This window comes from Culex quinquefasciatus, chromosome 1 (genome assembly GCF_015732765.1).
Source record: "Culex quinquefasciatus strain JHB chromosome 1, VPISU_Cqui_1.0_pri_paternal, whole genome shotgun sequence".
NCBI lineage: Eukaryota > Metazoa > Arthropoda > Insecta > Diptera > Culicidae > Culex > Culex quinquefasciatus.
In genome coordinates this window covers 25,930,545-25,953,324 of record NC_051861.1, presented here as the reverse complement: position 1 = coordinate 25,953,324, position 22,780 = coordinate 25,930,545, and the positions used below count along the sequence as shown (strand labels likewise).

The 22,780-nt window shown below is 36.4% G+C and overlaps 1 protein-coding gene across 1 annotated transcript in view; it reads right to left on the bottom strand.

Moving 5' to 3' along the window:
* Positions 1–22,780, bottom strand: part of LOC6047624 (tachykinin-like peptides receptor 86C) — a 195,399-nt gene that overhangs the window by 68,161 nt on the left and 104,458 nt on the right. Inside the window, exon 7 of the mRNA XM_038248917.1 lies at positions 12,268–12,418. Within this exon, the coding sequence (XP_038104845.1) occupies positions 12,268–12,418 (151 nt within the window). The remainder of the gene's footprint in view (positions 1–12,267; positions 12,419–22,780) is intronic.

The following is a 22,780-nucleotide window of genomic DNA, read 5'->3' as shown; positions in this document are numbered from 1 at the left end:
CCTAGTATTAATTGAAAGCCAAAACAACTCTGAAATAACATTTTTTATTATGAAATAATAACCCCAACTGTTATTAGGATGATAGGATTAATAATGAAAATTTGTTCGAAGAATAACTAAAAATGTTATTAGTCTGTTATTACAATAACAATCCAATAACAAAAAAAATCATAACGATGGATAACAAATCCTGTTACAAATAACATAAAATGTTATTGGCCTAGTATTTTCAAATATCAAAAAAAAAAGTTATTCCCAAGTTATTTCCATCTGCTCGGGTCATCATAAAGCGAATCGTGTTGCGATTTCGTTTAATTTGCTTCTATTTTTACTCTCAAACCAATTTTTTCATCGAATTCAAGTGATTCATCACTATTTTATCGCCAGCCTAGGTCACCCGCCCATAACAAAGCCAGTACATACTTTGTATGAATATTGATTTTCCATCAGTTCAATAAATGGTGCTCAATGTCGACAAGTGACTGGTATGTGAAAGTGGAAAATTATCGTCACATGATTCGTGCACGACATTTTCCCTTGGTGTGGACTGAAAGGATAAGTTCATGCCTGAAGTGAATCGAAATTATCAAATTAATATTTGGGCAGTATAAACGTAATTCAAGCCTCAAGGTTTTAAATACTTTATTCACTGTAAAAATATTAATATTAAAGGCCCTTTCACGATCTTAGTAAAAACAAATGGCTAAGGGATTATTTTAGTTTTTTTTCTACCGGTTTTTTAATTGCGAATAAGTTTATGAATGCAACATAGTTATCCAATGTATCTGGTTTGATTTTATTGTTTAATCCAAACACCAAATTCTACGAAACAAAACGTTCATTTTCTTAACAAAGAAGATTTTTTTTTGTATTTAAATTTTTCTTGCAAAAGTTCAAATACGTCAAATCAAAAAACCAAAAGTTCCACACTTCCTCCCAGAACCAGTATACCTGTACCAATAATCCAAAAATCTCAATCCATCGTCAACCACACTTTATCAGTGGGTCGTCGACAATTTTTCACCCAACTTTTTCGCCAAACTTTCACGCCAGATTCTACGAACAAAAAAAAAGCTTTGTCATAATAAAGCAAGACTTTCTCTTCTCGAATTTCCCAACTGTTTGCTCGCCACTAAGCTGACGACGGCAACGACGACGCACAGTGGAGCCTCTCGGAACAATTATTTAAGGGAAATTCTGGGCAGCTGAATTAAAAAAAATACATTTATTTATCCATAAAATAGAATATATGTAAGAACATGAGGGTGGGTGGTTTTGTTCTATAAATATTTTTCACAAGTAGCTTAGGATTTCATTTTTTTTAGTAAATCTTAACACTGGAACGCCCAATCTAAACGGACGCCGTTAAATTATCTACTTTTAAATACAAAATTTGGTTAAAAACTGGCTGAGCTATGCAAGATTTAAGAAAAAATAATGTTTGCGTATTTTGAAGTTTCACCTGCTAGGAATATAAAAAATGTCTGCACTCTCATTGCCACTCCAAACTTGAGAAAGTGTTTTTGAAGGCACGAGAAAAAATTAGAAAAATACTAACACTTATTAAATTAAACATTTTTTTTATTTTTGACACACCTGGCCCCACTGTGCGACGGGTGAAAATATCCATTATTTGCCGATGGCTATCGTCGAACGAAATTAAATTATCTGCTTCCAACTTTCACCGTGAATCTTCTCCGGAGATTGATTTTTTTTTTCACGGTCGCTCAAACAAACGATATACGGGCGTGAACCCTCGTTAGGGGTTATTCATCGGAGCGTTTCGGTTTCCCATAAAGCGGTCATATTTGTTTATCATCTGTGTTTTTGAGTTAATGCTATACACGAAAAACGCAATAGCAATATTTGTGAGTTTTAAAAAAGGGAATTGGGACAAGTGGATCACTTCCCTTGATTGAAGTTAAACTGAAATGGACAAATAAGAGCAATAATAAAAAATGCAAATGTGTTAACCAATTGTTAAAACATAGATAAATAAATTGTTCGCTCTACAGCATTGCCTTGGCGTTCTCAATTGCGATATACCTAGTATTGCATACCTGGAGTTTTATCCTACCGCGGTCCAAACTGCTATGTTGTAGCTATCTTGAAGAGCTCTTGTAGAACTCCTGGAAAAAAATGTTACTTGGGTTGTTAGTCCAACTGCCTACCAGCGACTCCACCGAGGCAGGACCCAGGAAGACGACTCCTACAACTGGATTGTGCTAACGACCTACCCGAGCAGACGGAAATCACGTGGGAATAACATTTTGTGATATTTGAAAATACTAGGCCAATAACATTTTATGTTATTTATCACAAGTTTTGTTATTCGCCGTTATGATTTTTTTGTTATTGGATTGTTATTGTAATAACAGACTAATAACATTTTTAGTTATTCTTCGAACAAATCTTTGTTATTATTTCTTGTTATTTTAAAAACTAATCCGATCATCCCAATAACAGTTGTAGTTATTCTTCCATAACAAAAAATGTTATTTCAAAGTTGTTTTGGATTTCAACCAATATCAGACCAATAATAAATTTTGTTATGATAACATAAAATGTTATTAAACTCTTGTGCAGAAATGGATTTTTCAAGAATATTCCATAACACTTTTTGTTATTTTAACAGTATTTGTTATTGAAATGACATGAATTTTGTTATTACCGTCTGCCCAGAAAACCATTTACTTCTCCGTCCGACGGAAGGCGTGATCAGACAAATCTCGTATCAAAGAATGCCGCCGGGACCTTTTGGGATCGAACCCAGGCCGACTGGGTGAGAGGCAACCACGCTTACCCCTACACCGCGGTTCCCGGCAGGCAGTAGAAGCTGAATATATTATTGACATGAATGTAGATTTAAAAATTTTCTTCATTGTTCAGCTTTCAAAACTTCTTTGTTATTTTGGTTTTTGAAATATCTTCTGATGAAAACAGGTGCGTGAACATTACGTGGCATGCAACGTTGTTAAAATAATTCGGCTCAAAGTCAACGACAACGATTGTTTTCTATCCTCGAAACTGGCCCAAATAAACGGCACGTGCGCCTATTGAGAGGTCAATTTTGATTGCCGAGTTTTCCGGACGGTGATTGTGCGAACTACGTGAAAGTCGATGGGCGGTGCCTGGTCCAAGTTCGTTAGACAACCAGCTCTTGTTTGCATTTCGCTTCATTTAACTATGTATTGTGTATACGAGAATAAAAATAAGTTATGATCTATAACATAATGTCATATCCATACAATTTGTGTGGATTAAATACAAATATCCTAATTAAATTTGAAAAAGAAAGAAAAAACAATTTGAAAGATCTTCAATATTAAACATGTTAAACTTTCGTGCTTTTGAGACACCTTTGAGAGAAAAAAACAGTCAAAAATTAAATTATAACTTTTTTGAGTCTTCCCCCGAAGCCTCTCGCATCGATCAATTCATCAACCACTCCCACTCTGGGCAATTTCAGCGGCTGTGATTTGCTCGGTTAGACTCTTTTTTTCTGGTTAAATTTCCCACCTTGTGCCCGCCAGAGTGTGGAAATTGATTGACAGATTCTGCGTCACTTTCGGCTGCGAGAGATTATGCAAATAATGGAAATGTAAAAAAAAAGCACCAAAAAAATAACACTCCATGATTGATATGCTCGCTGGGTGGTTGACTGGCTGGCTTCATCATTGTTGTTCAATTTGAATACAAACGAGTTCGATGAAATCTGCAAAGTGAACGTCAACAGCCGAAGGTAATGGGCATCTGTCAATGTGTATCATTAATAATCGACGGGAGAGAATTGGAAAGTAAAAGTGCTTCAAAGGAAAGAAGTACCTGAAGAGGGTTGGCTCCATTTTGAATTCTCTGAAAAATGTCACATTAATTATACTTCTTTGCAACGATATCGTTAACCAACCAAAACCAATTAACTTAATTTCACCTTCCTATTTGCAAAACACTTTAACATTCCGAACCAAAGTTTAACCCTAATTAACAATTCGAACCCTGAAAAACACCCCTTGGGTTCGAAACATTATTCAAGAATCGATCCTTCTAGGGAATTCTCCATAACCCCTAACCCTAGCCATCAATAATAATTATCATTCGGAGCCAACGACAAATGGCCCCCACCAACTCTGGCGGGTAACCAGGAGACACGATGGAGGGGGTGTTGGAAAGAGTTGAAAAAACGGGTCCGACATTCAAAGAATCGCGCTGCAAAACAACAGATCAAATTAGGTGGAAATTATGGAGCAAAACGAGGTGGAAACTTCCCAGAAGAGATATTTTTCCAGCGATTTTTGCAGGTGTCTATTGGTTTGAGTGCAAAACGTAAAAATAACACAATGTTTGGCTGAAAAAGAGCAATTCTAAGTAATGTTACTGAACTGAAATTGCAATACGAGGTTATTCACGTTTTAGCATTATTGGCTTAAATTAGACATGCTAGGAAGACATATATTGCCGGTAATATCTGCATGTTGAGTTACAACGGCAATATGAGAACAGAAAATTTCCTTTTTAATCTAAAAAGCCATGCGTCTCCATCAAAACGAATGGATCTCACATAAAATAAAGGGGATTGTCATATAAAATAAAGGGGCAATACGGTTTATGTAACCAAAAAAAAATAAGTAAAAAATAAGTAGCTTAAAAACATATATTAATATTGTCGAAAAGCCAAAACGTAGCTCGACTTTAGACAGCTGCCAAAATGACAAGATTTGTTGACAAAGTTTTCTTAATGGGTAATTCTTCACCAGTTGCAGTTGCCCCGAACCCTCTTAAATTGTCGTTAAACTTTTGGACCCTGATTCGATATGTCGCGACCGTAGGGCGGTACGACCCCTTTCATTTTTCTGGATTTTTACTAAGACACGTTTTTCAGTGATTTGTAACTCGAAAGCAGGAAGAGCTAGAAATTTGATGTTGATGGCATTCTCAAAATTAAAAAAAAACTAACTTAATCCACCTATGTGGTTGATGCCTTCCTCACTTTTTACCAAAAATGGGTATATGAGTGGTTTCATCATTTTTTTAGATCCAGAAAAAAAGAATACAATGTATAACTTATGTGGTCATAACTCGAGACAGGGTTGCCAGATCTTCAATGTTTTGTACTCTTTGGAAAGGCCTTTCAATTACCTTACCAACGATGGGTCAGATGATGGATCCGGACATAGTTTACATACATTTAAGTGAGATCCGGCATCAAAAAAGTACACATATATCACTTAAGTGGTCATAACTCGAGACAGGGTTGCCAGATCTTCAATGTTTTGTACTCATTGGAAAGTCCTTTCAATTACCTTACCAACGATGGGTCGGATGATGGATCCGGACATAGTTTACATACATTTATGTGAGATCCGGCTTCAAAAAAGTACACATATATCACCTAAGTTGTCATAACTCGAGACAGGGTTGCCAGATCTTCAATGTTTTGTACTCATTGGAAAGGCCTTTCAATTACCTTACCAACGTTGGGTCAGATTATGGATCCGGACATAGTTTACATACATTTAAGTGAGATCCGGCATCAAAAAAGTACACATATATCACTTAAGTGGTCATAACTCGAGACAGGGTTGCCAGATCTTCAATGTTTTGTACTCATTGGAAAGGCCTTTCAATTACCTTACCAACGTTGGGTCAGATTATGGATCCGGACATAGTTTACATACATTTAAGTGAGATCCGGCATCAAAAAAGTACACATATATCACTTAAGTGGTCATAACTCGAGACAGGGTTGCCAGATCTTCAATGTTTTGTACTCATTGGAAAGGCCTTTCAATTACCTTACCAACGATGGGTCAGATGATGGATCCGGACATAGTTTACATACATTTAAGTGAGATCCGGCATCAAAAAAGTACACATATATCACTTAAGTGGTCATAACTCGAGACAGGGTTGCCAGATCTTCAATGTTTTGTACTCATTGGAAAGGCCTTTCAATTACCTTACCAACGTTGGGTCAGATTATGGATCCGGACATAGTTTACATACATTTAAGTGAGATCCGGCATCAAAAAATTACACATATATCACTTATGTGGTCATAACTCGAGACAGGGTTGCCAGATCTTCAATGTTTTGTACTCTTTGGAAAGGCCTTTCAATTACCTTACCAACGATGGGTCAGATGATGGATCCGGACATAGTTTACATACATTTAAGTGAGATCCGGCATCAAAAAAGTACACATATATCACTTAAGTGGTCATAACTCGAGACAGGGTTGCCAGATCTTCAATGTTTTGTACTCATTGGAAAGTCCTTTCAATTACCTTACCAACGATGGGTCGGATGATGGATCCGGACATAGTTTACATACATTTATGTGAGATCCGGCTTCAAAAAAGTACACATATATCACCTAAGTTGTCATAACTCGAGACAGGGTTGCCAGATCTTCAATGTTTTGTACTCATTGGAAAGGCCTTTCAATTACCTTACCAACGTTGGGTCAGATTATGGATCCGGACATAGTTTACATACATTTAAGTGAGATCCGGCATCAAAAAAGTACACATATATCACTTAAGTGGTCATAACTCGAGACAGGGTTGCCAGATCTTCAATGTTTTGTACTCATTGGAAAGGTCTTTCAATTACCTAACCAACAATGGGTCGGATGATGGATCCGGACATAGTTTACATACATTTAAGTGAGATCCGGCTTCAAAAAAGTACACATATATCACCTAAGTTGTCATAACTCGAGATAGGGTTGCCAGATCTTCAATGTTTTGTACTCATTGGAAAGGCCTTTCAATTACCTTACCAACGTTGGGTCAGATGATGGATCCGGACATAGTTTACATACATTTAAGTGAGATCTGGCATCAAAAAAGTACGCATATATCACTTAAGTGGTCATAACTCGAGACAGGGTTGCCAGATCTTCAATGTTTTGTACTCATTGGAAAGGCCTTTCAATTATCTTACCAACGATGGGTCGGATGATGGATCCGAACATAGTTTACATACATTTAAGTGAGATCCGGCTTCAAAAAAGTACATAAATATCACCTAAGTTGTCATAACTCGAGACAAGGTTGCCAGATCTTCAATGTTTTGTACTCATTGAAAAGACCTTTCAATTACCTTACCAACGATGGGTCAGATGATGGATCCGGACATAGTTTACATACATTTAAGTGAGATCTGGCATCAAAAAAGTACACATATATCACCTAAGTTGTCATAACTCGAGACAGGGTTGCCAGATCTTCAATGTTTTGTACTCATTGGAAAGGCCTTTCAATTACCTTACCAACGATGGGTCGGATGATGGATCCGGACATAGTTTACATACATTTATGTGAGATCCGGCTTCAAAAAAGTACATAAATATCACCTAAGTTGTCATAACTCGAGACAGGGTTGCCAGATCTTCAATGTTTTGTACTCATTGAAAAGACCTTTCAATTACCTTACCAACGATGGGTCAGATGATGGATCCGGACATAGTTTACATACATTTAAGTGAGATCCGGCATCAAAAAAGTACACATATATCACCTAAGTTGTCATAACTCGAGACAGGGTTGCCAGATCTTCAATGTTTTGTACTCATTGGAAAGGCCTTTCAATTACCTTACCAACGTTGGGTCAGATGATGGATCCGGACATAGTTTACATACATTTAAGTGAGATCTGGCATCAAAAAAGTACACATATATCACTTAAGTGGTCATAACTCGAGACAGGGTTGCCAGATCTTCAATGTTTTGTACTCATTGGAAAGGTCTTTCAATTACCTAACCAACGATGGGTCGGATGATGGATCCGGACATAGTTTACATACATTTAAGTGAGATCCGGCTTTAAAAAAGTACATAAATATCACTTAAGTGGTCATAACTCGAGACAGGGTTCCCAGATCTTCAATATTTTGTACTCATTGGAAAGGCCTTTCAATTACCTTACCAACTATGGGTCGGATGATGGATCCGGACATAGTTTACATACATTTAAGTGAGATCCGGCTTCAAAAAAGTACATAAATATCACTTAAGTGGTCATAACTCGAGACAGGGTTGCCAGATCTTCAATGTTTTGTACTCATTGGAAAGGCCTTTCAATTACCTAACCAACGATGGGTCGGATGATGGATCCCGACATCGTTTACATGCATATAATTGAGATCCGGGTATTTGTGAAAACACATTTTTATACATAACTTTTGAACTACTTATCGAAACTTCAAACAATTCAACAGCGATGTATGGGACCCTAAACCAAGTCGAATGCAACTGGTTCGATCAAAATCGGTTCAGCCAGTGCTGAGAAAACTCAGTGAGAATTTTGGTCACATACATACATACACACACACATACACACACACATACACACATACAGACATTTGTTCAGTTTTCGATTCTGAGTAGATATGTATACATGAAGGTGGGTCTAGGAGCTTTTAATAGAAAGTTCATTTTTAGAGCAGGATTATAGCCTTACCTCAGTGAGGAAGGCAAAACAAGGGAGGGGAATTTAACGTACTTTTCGAATCTGAAATAAACCAGAAGGGTAAGTATTGTAATTACGTGTTTTTTGTAACTTTGCAGGGGTTAATGTTGATACATAAACATAAGGGGTTTCTATGTATTTTTCACGAGTTGTCAGAATTTTACAAAAAAGTTTTTTGAAAGAGTAATGATTTTGACCATTTATGACAAGTTTTTAGAATTCTGAACCCCTAAAACTCGATCGTACGCTTTTGAAAGTATTTTTTCGGAAAGTTCAGCTTATTTTGCATAAGAATGACTATTTGGACGATTAATGTGAAAAACGGTATATTTTCACTAACATTTCAAAAGAGCCACACATTCAATATTACGCCCTCTTGAAATGCTAGTCTTGCTTCATTTTTTAAAATATTGTTTTCGAAAAGATCGGAAAATATTAAGAATGTATTTTGTCATTTTTGAGTCCTTCAACGATTTTTGGATTTCCTAAACCCCGCACGAACTTATAGTTTGTGTTCCAGGGTACAACTTTGCCGAAGATATTTTTTCAAAAATTCAACCATCATACCTACAACTTTGCCGAAGACACCAAATTAATCACAAAATTCCTTCAAAAGTACCAGGGGACCAGTGTAGCGATTTTGAGCGCTCATCCGCTCATGAGCGAGCATTTTTCGCTCATTCGTGAGGAGGAGCGCGACGCGAGCTAGCTCACGTTTGCTCGTGCTCGTGTTTGCTCATTTATTTTATGAGCGAAAATGCTCATTGCTCGCGCTCATTTTTGCTCATTGAGCAAAATGAGCGGTATTTTTTACCTGTAACGGGTAAACGATAATAACTTTTTTTTCAGCATAGCTTCGATGTTGTTTTTTAATGGCAGCTTGAATAGACTAATCTTAATAATATTGGCTGAAGTTATTTGTCATATTTTTTTGTTTTAAAACTTGTTTTGGAGTCAGAGTTAAGGGGTTAAGGTGTCACATTAAAATCTGTACACAGAAAAAAAATCATAAAAATATTACATCTGGGAAGTACGTCTATTATGTTAAAAAAATGTGTAATTTTACATCTGAAAATGTGTAATTTTGCCACTTTTCTGGTGTAATGCAACTTTTTCAGTCTAAATCGAGGTAAAATTATAACATTCAAGAGGAAATATTCAACCTTACAAAATTACAACTTCCAAATGTACACTTTTTTATTGTGTAATAATAATTCGATTAATAAAAAAAAGTTGATAATAGAAAGACACGTGAAAGTGAACTATTTAATAAAGCTGAAAAGTATCTTTTTGCAATTCCGTCGTGAAACTACTTACTTTTCCTATCATTCTTGAACGACGAAACAGCCTACTTTTCTGTACCAAAAATAACAGAATTGAATAGTAAACCATTTCAAAACAAATGCTGAAAAGTTCTACTTTTCAGCACTGAAATGAATGCTGAAAAGTTGAACTTTTCAACACTTGTTAGGAAAAGTTATACTTTTCAACATTTTTTTGATTTGAACGATTCATTGACTCAATCCATGTACATTTGTCCTATAATTCTGTCCAAAGGGTGTTTTCGGAATTGCAAAAAACGTTGTATGGAACTCGTTGCAAAACTTGATTTTTCATCACTCGTCGTATTTATCTAACTCGGTGAACCTCGTTAGATAAATGTACGACTCGTGCTGAAAAATTCCCCTTTTTGCATCTTGTTGCATAAACTACTATTTAAGGAATACAAATATGTTGTCTTGGTAATACGTTTAGTCATGTTTTAATTCCTGGGCACCTCATCTTGTTTAGTCAATTATTTGTAAATAATTTTGCATAATAACTGTCAAATCTGTGTCTTAGATAATTTTCATATCAATTATCTTATTAATATGCTGGAGTCGATCCAAATAAATAAATGAGAAATGAGCGTGCTCACAAGTCAAAACATGTTTTAATATAAAAAATCGATTACCATCCTAAACGAAACTATTGGCACTACGCCCCCCGGGGCATGGCCTTCCTCTAACGTGGGATTTCTGCTCCAGCGCCTCTGACGAGACAGGAGAAACCGGGACCGACGTTTTACTTCACCATCCGATAGAAGCTCAGTGGATAAGGCGGGAATCGAACCCGCGTCTCATAGCATCATCGGGATCGGCAGCCGAAGCCGCTACCCTATTTACAGCTTATTTAAGACCTAAAAATTCCGTTCCTTGACAGTTTACTCTAAATTTGAAAGTGAAATAAGCTAAAAAGAGTGTCTGGGATTTTTAGAAAATTAAGACACTTTACTTGCGTGTCAGCCATTTTTCATTTATTGGGAAATTAATCAAAACTAGTTTTCTAAATTATCAAACTCTGAATAAAATATATAGGCTGACAACATTAAAGTTTCATTAATTTACCATTACCACATTGATCACACAAAAATCTGGGGTAGAAAAGTATCCACCGCGATCAATTTTTGACAGTTCGACGCCAACGAATAATTTGATGAATTTACCGCGGTTAACCAAAATTAAATTACCAATGCAACTTTGATGAGTTCATGTCCCTTTTTCGCGATGAAATTATCTTCAAAAGTGGCAATCCAATTGGCCTATGCCAGATTCATAAACAATACTAAACATCTACCTGATTTGCTGATGAGCTGATGATCAGCGCGAGCGCATACGTTGAGCATGAGCGAGCTACCTGTTAAGTCCTCATGCTCATAAATGAGCGAGCACGGCTTCTGGCGCGCTCGCTCATTCACAACCCTGCAGGGGACACACAACGGTAAATGCAACGCACTCTAATTCGACCACGTTCGAACAATGCTCATTTTACGACCGTTTCCAGGTAGTTCCTTTCCAACAAGTAAGAAAAAAAGAATCTATTTTGGGAATGCCGCACCCAAATATAAAATAGAGTTACTAAAATAAACTGGTTTTTGTTCAAACCAAAACCACAACTTGATTGATATGAAAATTGGACGACACCAACTTTTATCACCCGTCCTCGATCGATAATCCACTTATCGTTTGTCGTGCTACATTTGGTTATAAAAGCATACCGTCAACAATATCGAGCCTATTGATGTGTACGGTCACTTTGTGAAAAGGTGGCATCTACTGGAGAAGGATTGAACGGGGTAAAATGTAACTTTTAACAAATCGACGGTGTTGCGCTATCTTGTCACACGTCGCTTTTTGACGTTCCGAGAAAACACGTTCTAATGTTTCGCATTGAATAAACAAAAATAGAGCACGCAATATAAACAACAACCAACACGTTTTGTTTGGTTCACCATTCTGTGCATTGTTCCGAAGTTTGGTTGATTTTGGTTGCCGAAGTCCCGAGTTATAATTAGAAATGAATACGCTAGTCGGGCATGTACGTGTGCCAAACGCGTTCTGACCAAAATTTCCTTTCGTCAGTTGTGGCACTTGCAGCAATTTTCAGGGTGTGTCAAGTCAGCACAACAAGATTGAAACTTCTTTTATATAAAGAGAATTTTACAGAATCTCAGGATTGTAATCGAATTTTATGGATCTGCCCCATCATACCCCAACCTCCCACAACGACAATTGCGAGGCAGGTGAACGAGGCCCAACTCAGAAAAGGACTCTTAAAAAACGTGCATCAGATGCAATCAAGCCGAAACCTTTTTGTCGCGGTTTTTGGGCGGCCATACCCACGCGTGTCTACGTGGGGTTATTTTCGGCAGTAAACATCAAACGTCCAAAGTGCTTCTGCTGGGGGGTAAGTTAATTTATCCGGGCTCAGGCAGAGCAAAAAAAAAATAAAAAAAGTCCTTTTTTGCGTACTTACCTTCTTTTTAGACTTCATCGATTCGAGTTGACGTTCAGTGTGCTCACCAATTGAGCGGCTTCCCCACAGCTCACGACCCATTAGTGAGTAGCACACGATCATGATCAGCATCGGGATGCCGTAGGTAAGGATCAAGAATACCAGGTTGTAGCTGGAAGAGAATGATGGTTTTTTAAAATGTGTTTTTATTAAGGCAAAATGATGGACGTGTCAGTAAAAATATTAAAAAAAACTTCATCACTTGAGCTATGTTGTCACACGTATTTTTGGACACAATTTTTAAAAATAGGGATACCAAATTACACAGCTTCAAATGTGATGGGTCACACGAAGAGTAATATTAGATACACAAACACAAAAAGATAAAATCAATAGCCACCCCACCATATCGATTTTACGTGGTGTACGCCTGCAAGCACCAACCATTCTTCCCGAGTGGGATATCTGTGACACATTTCGTCACTCCACTGAGTAAAACAACTTTCCACCACACGACAAACAGGGAAAGCTCCCAACAAATGTTAGGCTACGGAGCTTTGGGAAAGAGAGCTTGTAAATATACTTATTCTGCTACTTTAACCTTAGGACTTCACCTCGCCATGTCGAAACTTTGGGTAATACGTGCGCCGCAACTTTGTCGTTCGTGATTTTCGGCTAAGTAACAAAAGTTTGCCCCTTGGATATAAGTAGGAAGCAACAAAAAGTGTCTAATTTCCAAGGTAATCAATTTTCATGCCCTTAAGGCAAGCAGCAGCCTCCTGATCTCGCTAGGATTAGTGAAAAATAAAAACAAAGGTATACACGGTAGATCAAGGGCCTTATTTCAGATTTACAAATCGCAATGCTGCTAACACAGACAAACAGAGCAGATGCTAAAGTTTTAATCCATGGCATCCGCTGACAGTCAGTGATGTCAAAGCTTATCTATTGTCAGTTTTTCTTCCAACCAGTGGCGATATTATCTAGTAATCCTTGCAGCTGTCGCGGCGACAGTGTCGCGTCACCAGTAGAGCTCTACCAGAGCGATGTGCTGCCCCTGTTCGCATAAATGTCCGATGTTCATTTTCATCACTTTTGAGTTATTGATACAGTTTGATTAAAACGAAAGAAAGATGCAGTACTTTATAGTTTAAAAACTGAAGTTAATCAAGTTTTTCCGCGAAAACTTATGTAAAGTAAAGTAGGGTAGGGTAGTCATCAATGAGACACTTTTGGTTTTCAAATTTCAAAGATTTTTCTCATTTTTTCATCAGCATGTTTTAATGAGCTTTTTTTGCATTTTCTTTCTTTTAATATGTTCTAACATTGACCAAAATATGAGATCGAGCCGACATCTACAGCCAGAGTTATTCAACTGTCTCATTGTAGACGCACTTGGCAGGAACAATGATACAGCTGGGGAACAATGAGACACTCTACGAAAATCAATAATTTTCTAGTAAAACATCATGTTTTTGTATTGTTCCATTACAGGTGACTTGCCTTTAACATTTTAGAGCAATTTTGCCAACATGAAACTTTAATTAACAAAATTTATACTAAAAAGTATTTAAATTTTGTAAAATCCATATATTTATACCAAATAACTTTGTATGTCTGGTTAAATGAAGTTAAAACTATATAAATATGCCAAAAATCACTTTCAATTCATGTTTTGAAAGATTTATATGGATTTTGAAATGTTAAATGAAGAAAAATCAAAGTGTCTCATTGTTACCCATGGGCTAAAATGAGTGGGGAACAATGAGACAGCCCTGGATTCTGGGTATATTCTAAATTTTGGCCAAACCTAATGAAATGACATTGTAGCCCAACTCAATCCCTGTGGAACGTCGAAAGAAATTTGAAGAAATATTAGTATTGGTGTTAGTTGCAGCCTACGAGCGAAAAAGTAATTTTTGTCCATAATTTACTTTTACATCCCAGAATCAAACATTTATGAATTACTTTTCAAGGGAGCGTCCATAACCAAAGCCACTATAATGGCAGACGTGTATCCAGTAGACACACCTTTCCCCCAAATATGAGCCTGATTGGTTGAAACTACGACTTGTGAGAGCCATTTTATCATTGTTCCCCGTGTCTCATTGATGACTACTCTACCCAATGTTTTTTCATGTAAAAGAGTACTGGGCCACATTTTCGGGTGGATTCAGTGGTTATTTCTTAACTTAGTTTCAATATTTTAATGTTAACCGTTAATATTCCATATAGGAGTCACATTGATAGGATTTAAAGTTTTCCAACTGGTAAGGTTTGTGTCAAGCTAATTATTTTTAAAATATGTACTGGGGTAGGCCACAAGGTCCATGCAAAGTTTTTTTCAATAGTGTTTAAAATAAAGTGGCGATGAAAATTGTTATTTTGAACTTCGGGGTGACTTTGATAGTTTGTCATGCTAAAAATCTAAATTCAAACTTCAAACAATTCTATAGCAATGCCGTATGGGACCATAAACTGAGTCGAGGATATTTTGGAACCATTTTCAGATTATTTTTTTCTGAATCCTATAATATTTTTTCTTCTTGGTTGCAACAACTTGTCCAGATCGGCGCAGCATAAAGAATGGCAGGTCTGAAAATTTGTTTATAAATTAACAGTTAAATCTGGAGACAATGTCTAGAATTGCAGTTTATAAGTGGATACAAACATTTAATATATTTGTTCAATTTAACCAGTATACTTTCAATGTGATCCTTGCTTTTTGTCAAAAGCATGCCCAAGATATTTCACTTGATCCTATCAATTGCCTTATTTATCTTAATAATGTTTTTGGTTAAAAAAAACAGCCCTTTATGAGAGTGAGTTCAATTAGTTGGGTGGTGACGCGCGGTCAATTATGTGGCATTGTGGTGAAAAGAAAAGAATTTTATTTCGTGTTTCATCCTGGTTGGCTTGCCCACAAGCAGAAGAAAATCAGTTCAATTAGTTGGGTGGTGACGCGCGGTCAATTATGTGGCATTGTGTGTGAAAAGAAAAGAATTTTATTTCGTGTTTCATCCTGATTGGCTTGCTCAAGTCCTTCCTACATCATCGTTGATCGGGAGGCACGACGTCGTGTGAATTGTTGCATTAAAATAAGTTTAAGTATTACTGTAAATGACTGTAAAATAGTCCTTCCTATATCATCAATGTCGTCTGGGTAATCGTGATGAAAAATTACATTTATTCAGTATTTAAATACCTGTGCGCGAGTGTTTTGGTGTGCTAATTAGAAAGACCTTCCCATAGCATCGTTGCTCGGAAGGCTCGCCGACGGGTTTGTTATGAAAGTCCTCCCCATAGCATCGTAGCTCGGGAGGCATCGAAAAGCCAATACCTTATCCTACTAACCCAAAAAAATAATCACGTGATGCTTGAAGGAGATGCTGTGGATTCAACGGTCTCAAGCGGTATCAACAAGTATATAGCGAAAAACTATGTGCTTGATGAGTCTGCAACTTCAACTATCGGACTAACATTCCTCCCTTTTGTTGAACTGCAGGCTTCTTGGGAGGGCGCCGGTATTGACTAATAAAGTCGGGGTCTTCAGGGGTTAAACAGTGAACGGATGGTTGGCTCTCACTGATCATTTTTGATTCATTGTTTAACTTCAGCTGATCTGTCAATAACGGAGTAGCAGCTCATTGGCAGTCAACCATGCTCATGCTCATGCTCATGCTCATGCAAAAAAAAACAGCCCTTTATGAGAGATAATAAGAAGTTGAATTTTGAGTAATATTCCATTCTTTCAAACATTTTTTTTTTAATTTCAAGGCTTTTTGAAATCTTTTTTTTTTTTTTTTTGATAACAAAAAGGTTTCAACATAGGGTATATGGCCCTATTTTGGACCTACTATGCAGAGCGTCAACATATTTCGCATTGTTTTCAGGAACGGTCTAACTAATTTGGCTCGTAACAGGAAAGTTTTGTGCCTTAATTTATGCTTAACAAAGTGTACTATTGAAATTTGGAAATGGGTAATTCTCCGCCAACTCACACAGCAGTTGCCCCGACCCCTCTTCGATTTGCGTGAAACTTTGTCCTAAGGGGTAACTTTTGTCCCTGATCACGAATCCGAGGTCCGTTTTTTGATATCTCGTGACGGAGGGGCGGTACGACCCCTTCCATTTTTGAACATGCGAAAAAAGAGGTGTTTTTCAATAATTTGCAGCCTAAAACGGTGATGAGATAGAAATTTTGTGTCAAAGGGACTTTTATGTAAAATTAGACGCCCGATTTGATGGCGTACTCAGAATTCGAAAAACGTATTTTCATCGAAAAAAACACTAAAAAAGTTTTAAAAATCCTCCCATTTTCCGTTACTCGACTGTAACAAATTTTGGAACATGTCATTTTATGGGAAATTTAATGTACTTTTCGAATCTACATTGTCCCAGAAGGGTCATTTTGTCATTTAGAACAAAATTTTTCATTTTAAAATTTCGTGTTTTTTCTAACTTTGCAGGGTTATTTTTTAGAGTGTTTTAATGTTCTACAAAGTTGTAGAGCAGACAATTACAAAATTTTGATATATAGACATAAGGGGTTTGCTTATAAAAATCACGAGTTATCGCGATTTTACGAAAAAAAGTTTTGAAAAAGTTGGTCGTCATCGATCATGGCCGTTCATGGTCACCCGCGACAGACACGGACGACGAAACAAAGAGAAACGCAAAAGTAACTTTTTCAAAACTTTTTCGTAAAATCGCGATAACTTGTGATGTTTATAAGCAAACCCCTCTATATATCAAAATTTTTGTAATTGTCTGCTCTACAACTTTGTAGAACATTAAAACACTCTAAAAATAACCCTGCAAAGTTAGAAAACACGAAATTTTAAAATGAAAATTTTGTTCTAAATGAAAAATGACCCTTCTGGGACAATGTAGATTCGAAAAGTACATTAAATTTCCCATAAAATGACATGTTCCAAAATTTTACAGTCGAGTAACGGAAAATGGGAGGATTTTAAAACTTTTTAGTGTTTTTCGATGAAAAACCGAATTCTGAGTACGCCATCAAATCGGGCGTCTAATTTTACATAAAAGTCCCTTTGACACCAAATTATCTCATCACCGTTTCAGGCTGCAAATGAAAAACACCTCTTTCGCATGTTCAAAAATGGAAGGGGTCGTACCGCCCCTCCGTCACGAGATATCAAAAAACGGACCTCGGATTCGTGATCAGGGACAAAAGTTACCCCTTAGGACAAAGTTTCACGCAAATCGAAGAGGGGTCGGGGCAACTTTTCCCGATTTCGTGTGAGTTGGTAGAGAATTACCCAAATAATTTAACCATTTCATTGTAATAAGCATTTCAAGTAATACATTTTTTGGATGTTTTTTGGACTTATTGAATGTATTTTGGAGACATCGCTGTACCTATTTTGGACCTACACTCTGATTGGTTGAAATTTGGACAACTCGAATTGCGGCGTGCGGCGGCAACACGCACACTTACAGAAACTCGGTTTGATAAACCAAAGGGCCTATCCACGATTATAATTCAAAGCCAATTTTATTTATAATTCGTAAATTGATCGAGAACTGATCGAAAATTGATTTCTTTATAACTAGCGCTTAGGATCTTTTCAAAACTAACCCAAGATTTTTTAAATTTAATTCATACGACTTTTTCAAAAACCACTCGTAAGCAATGTTGACAGCTTCTGTCACGGTGACAGCTGACGATTAAATGAACTAGACCCTTTAAGTTTTTCAATCGTTTTCCCTTCAATTCCAACAGGGTACCCAGTTTGCATTTTTTGAAGCAACAATTAAAAATATATGAAGCTAAATTGGTGATAATGATGTTACGACAAAAATAAATCAACATCAGTTTAAATTTTGGGATACTTTGCAATCGGTCCTAACAATCATCTAAATCTCTATCATCGATTTGCAATTTTATGGTTTAAAAAACATATTTTCGTTGTTGCTGTTAATCATTTGCTTTTTAAAACTTAGATTTCTTTCAAATAATTACAGTAAAGAAATTCAATTCAAAATATTCAATTAAAAATTATCAATCAATTTCAATGAAATATCGAAATAAATTGATAAACTAAACTGGCAACACCTTGTTATACATGTGTTGGTGATAGCCTTGAACCGACGGCAAAGTAGGTCCAAAAACTGATCCAACGCGACTGATTTGAAAAAATATTATGAATTGAGTTTTTTTCGATAATAGAATAGTTTTTTCAATGGTTTAGTGATAAAAAACATAAAAGAATTGAATAAACAACAGTTACATGGCTCGGAAACCGGACAAAAATGCTTGGTGTCAGTGCAAAACAGAAAAAAATCATCAAGGTGTCGCAAGCCAAATCTGATAAGCAACGAGGCTGGAATTTTTGGACCTAATCTATGTGCTAGGAAAATGGTAGGAAATACGAATGGCATTGGAGAAAGTGGCTGAAAAAGCGGAAATAATCAGAAATGTTAACAAAACGATCCTGCTTACACTTTCTGTTGTTTGGATTCAGTGAATTCGTACTTTAAAAACCTGAACTACCTCGATTAATAAAAATAGGTCCAAAATAGGTACTAGGTCCAAAATAGGGTCATATACCCTATAACGGATATGCTCGTATCATCAGGAAGAAATGATTGCTGACAATCAGGCAAATCAGGTTTAAAAATGAGTGCAATCCCTCAAATATATTTCACGATATAAATTGGAAAATTAAACCATTCCAATTTTGCAATCAAACCTTTGTGCCAAACACTGTCAAATGCATTCACAATATTTAGCAGAGCAGTGCCAGTAGAATAGCCATTAGATTTGTTGCTTCAAATTTAATTTGAAGCTCTCTTGGTGGCCCTGTTGGTTGTCACATCAAATCAAATCAAAATCAAATTAAAATTGAAACTCTCAACAACTGATGCCCATGAAGAAATCGAATTTGATCATCAGCAATAATTTAGTTTTTATTATTGTGCGTCATCATTCTGTAAGAAATTACTTTCGAATAATTTAATAATAGATGAACGCAAACCAATGGGCCAATTGCTTAGGCCTGATGAATTTACAAAGCTAACCTACAATCATAATCATTTTTGCAAGATAGAACAAGAGAGCACATGGGTATCGATTTGTTGACAATTTTGTCCAATCTACTCAAAGTTGTTCAACCATATTCTGAAATTCTATTGAAATTATATCTTCAATAGGACTTAAAACGTTTAAGTTGGAATTATGAGCACTCTCAAACAGCTGAACAAGATTTTGAGCTTTCTGCTTATTAGTTAATAGAATATTATCACCATCTTTTATACAAGGGATTGGTTTTGACGTTTCATACCTTTGAAAATTTATACAAAAAATTTGAAACAATGTTTAATTTAATCATATCATTTTATTTATTTCCACGTTTAAGCATACTTGTATGTAGTTACTATTCTAAGCTAAGATTTTACTACCTTTCAACAGCTGATTAATTCAAAGTAGGGAACAGAGTTTGCGAGTGCTTCAAGTAAATCTAATGAAGGAAAAATGTTACAAAATAACCTTCGAAATAGCTAATAGGTGGAGGATAGTTAGAGGAAAGGATATTCGACATCTCTTGCCAACAATTCTATCCTAATGAATCTAGCTAGAGGGTGTCCCTTATGTATTTCGTTGTATTAATATCTCGCTAAAGGGAGAAGAAAGAATTTATCTCTTTAGACTTAAAGATTTTTCGGAAGCCAGTTCAACTCATATTTCTATAAAAAAAAAGAAATATCAAAGCAAACATGATCAAAAGGCTAAAACTGTTGTCAGTTAACATATTTACGATCTTCTACACCTTTTTCAAGTGACAAAAAATCACAGCAAAGATAATCGAAAATAACACCTTTTCACGAAACTGATAGGTTCTCTTAACGTGAAGACTTCCATCATTGTCATGATTTTTCCGTCAAAGATATAAATTTTGCGTCGCATTCAATATTTTGACAAAATTCCTTCAACAAGTTGTTTAGAATAGTGCCCTACACATGCTGATTCCTTTTGGTAACGATTATCCCATTCCTTGTTAAGTTATGGAAATCGTCATTAATCAATGATTGCCAGCTAGGACGTCAATGACTGTGCCACAAAAGTATATAAATTTTGAAGCAAAATTGATTTAGATCAAAAATTCCTTCAGTGGCTTCAAGAAGGCAACAACCGGCACATGCTGATTCCTTTTGGTGCTGAAATTTGTTAAATAGAATTTAATACACAATTTCTTATAGTGATGATTAATTTTCTTCGAAAATGATCAACGGCTTCACCTTAAAACGAAAGGTGACATCCGTGTGATGAAGATGCGAGAAGGACGAACTGAAATGAAAAATTAATCTCGAAGGAAAAGTTTCGTCCTAGCCAACTCTATAGCACTACCAACGAGATGGTTTTCTGCGATAATTTTCCTAATTTTATACTTCCAAGAAAAGGTGAAGGTTGATGGCAGGATCGAATATTGTCTGAAAGCGGTTCAGAAATCCATTTTAAATATTAATTTACAAACCTTGCTAATTAACTTGAAATTAAGATTGATTCGATTCGGAAATTGGGCTTTCCAACAGGAAAAAATGAAAAATGATATTTTTACTAAATGTGAAGCAGTGATTTTTTAGGCGCTACAGTATATCGGCATTTAAATATTTTTTAATCGTTTTAAAAGAGTGCTTTTTAAAAAATATCATTTAAATTTATTGTGATGATGAGATATTAGAAGCAATCTTTGGTTCTAATAAATATAGAATGTAATTTCTTTGCTAATTCAATATAATTCCAAAATTAAAGTTCTTCCAATTATTATTGCATCAATTTCAAACATAAAAACATGTCGAACAAAAAAGTAACGACAACCCGCTCCACCGAACTGGAAAACGATTTAATATGCAAATCGTTCGCATTGTCAATGTTTTCCGCTTCAAAGCAAAGGGACGCTCGCTGTTTTTGCTCATCAACAAAAAAAAATGTATCAAAATCATCTCTTGTCAAATGAAACACGCAGGATGCGGAAAAGACTCGCGCGTCCCTCATCAGCAGGGCACCCACCACCGTTTTGACGGACGGGACAAAAATGAAAAATGATCGCACATGGCCCCGAAAAAGGGGCTCCCAGAGTAGGAGCCGTTTGCTTTCCTACGTGGGATCTCCGCGCTTCCGTCTAATGCAATAAAATTAAGTGACACTGCTAAAAAAATCACATAACAAAATTAAAAAGCAACAAACAATTTTTAAAATCAATTCCCAAAATAAAGTGTGTGTGTATGTGTAACATGAGAATTGACCAATAATTAAAAAAATTTCTTAAATGTCTAACAATATTTACCGGAAGTGTAGATTTCCCAAGCGAGGAGGTGGTTTGTTAGGAGCTAGGAAAAAGAGCGGAAAACGGCCCATCAAAAATGTTTCGTCGATAGAATTTTAGGTGGCTCATTAACTGCTTTCGTCATCAATTTTCGGTTGTACGAGCCGAAATTAATAAGGTCGTTAAATATACTGCCGGCAAACGGACACCGGCTCAGTGGGCCATCCTCCTTCAGGGCAAGCGAACCGTCGGCCGGAAATGGACCCGGCGTGAGGGCGAAGGGTAATTGAATTATTTATGATCTTTTTTTTCTGACGGAGTAAGTGTGATGGTTATAGTTTGTGCGATTGTTTGTTTGTGTTTTGAATGAAGTAATTTCTTTGCTTTCTGGTCATGAGAAACACAAGAGTTTTTCATCTTCCATTACATGGCTTAGATGTATGGGTCGATTGGACAAAACTCGCCAGAATTTTTATGTTAGTAAGTCTGTACAGAGCTCTAGAAAGCTCAAAACTTCAATGCAATTCATACTAAATTAATCTCAAGAAGTCGTTAGAACTTGATCTTTCTGAAAACATCTCTCTTATGCAATGTTCATGCTAAACTCAAATAGTTCCCCAGCATTCCTCTTGGCCGACACCAAGTTGCAAAACGCCCCAGGAATCCCGCTTCCCGTTACATAGTTAAACTCATCGACCGTGTAAAGTGTTGTTGACTAATGAATAGTTTATGACCGACATCAGAATGTCAGATTTCCACGCTCTCGGGCACGTCTTTGTGGAAACTGGGAGCTGCTAACTGTGCAGACTACTTCGCCTGAATATTCTATTCAGTTGCTACAAGAACGCAACATCCGTCCATCTTTGTGCTAACCACAGACTTGTCAGACGTTAAATCTCAAAGCTGTCTGACTTGAAGTTGTCATTTTAAAATAGTCTGCGGTTAAATAACGTCATGATTCGAAATCCGGACACTTAGTACCATAATATTTTTGTTATAGCTGGCAAAAAATCATGTAATGAGTTGGAAATGTAGAAATATCATCAGGATTTAGTATAAACAGTCAGTTTTAAGAGAATGCATGCAAAATATGTCTTTTCTAACAATTTTTCATTAGAATTTGAAAATTAAAATGACTTGTTGTGCTTCGAATCCCGGACACTGTTAAAAGCTGATTCGAAATCCGGACACTTTTGCTTCGAATTCCGGACACTCGATTTTGTTTATGAATCTCACAAATT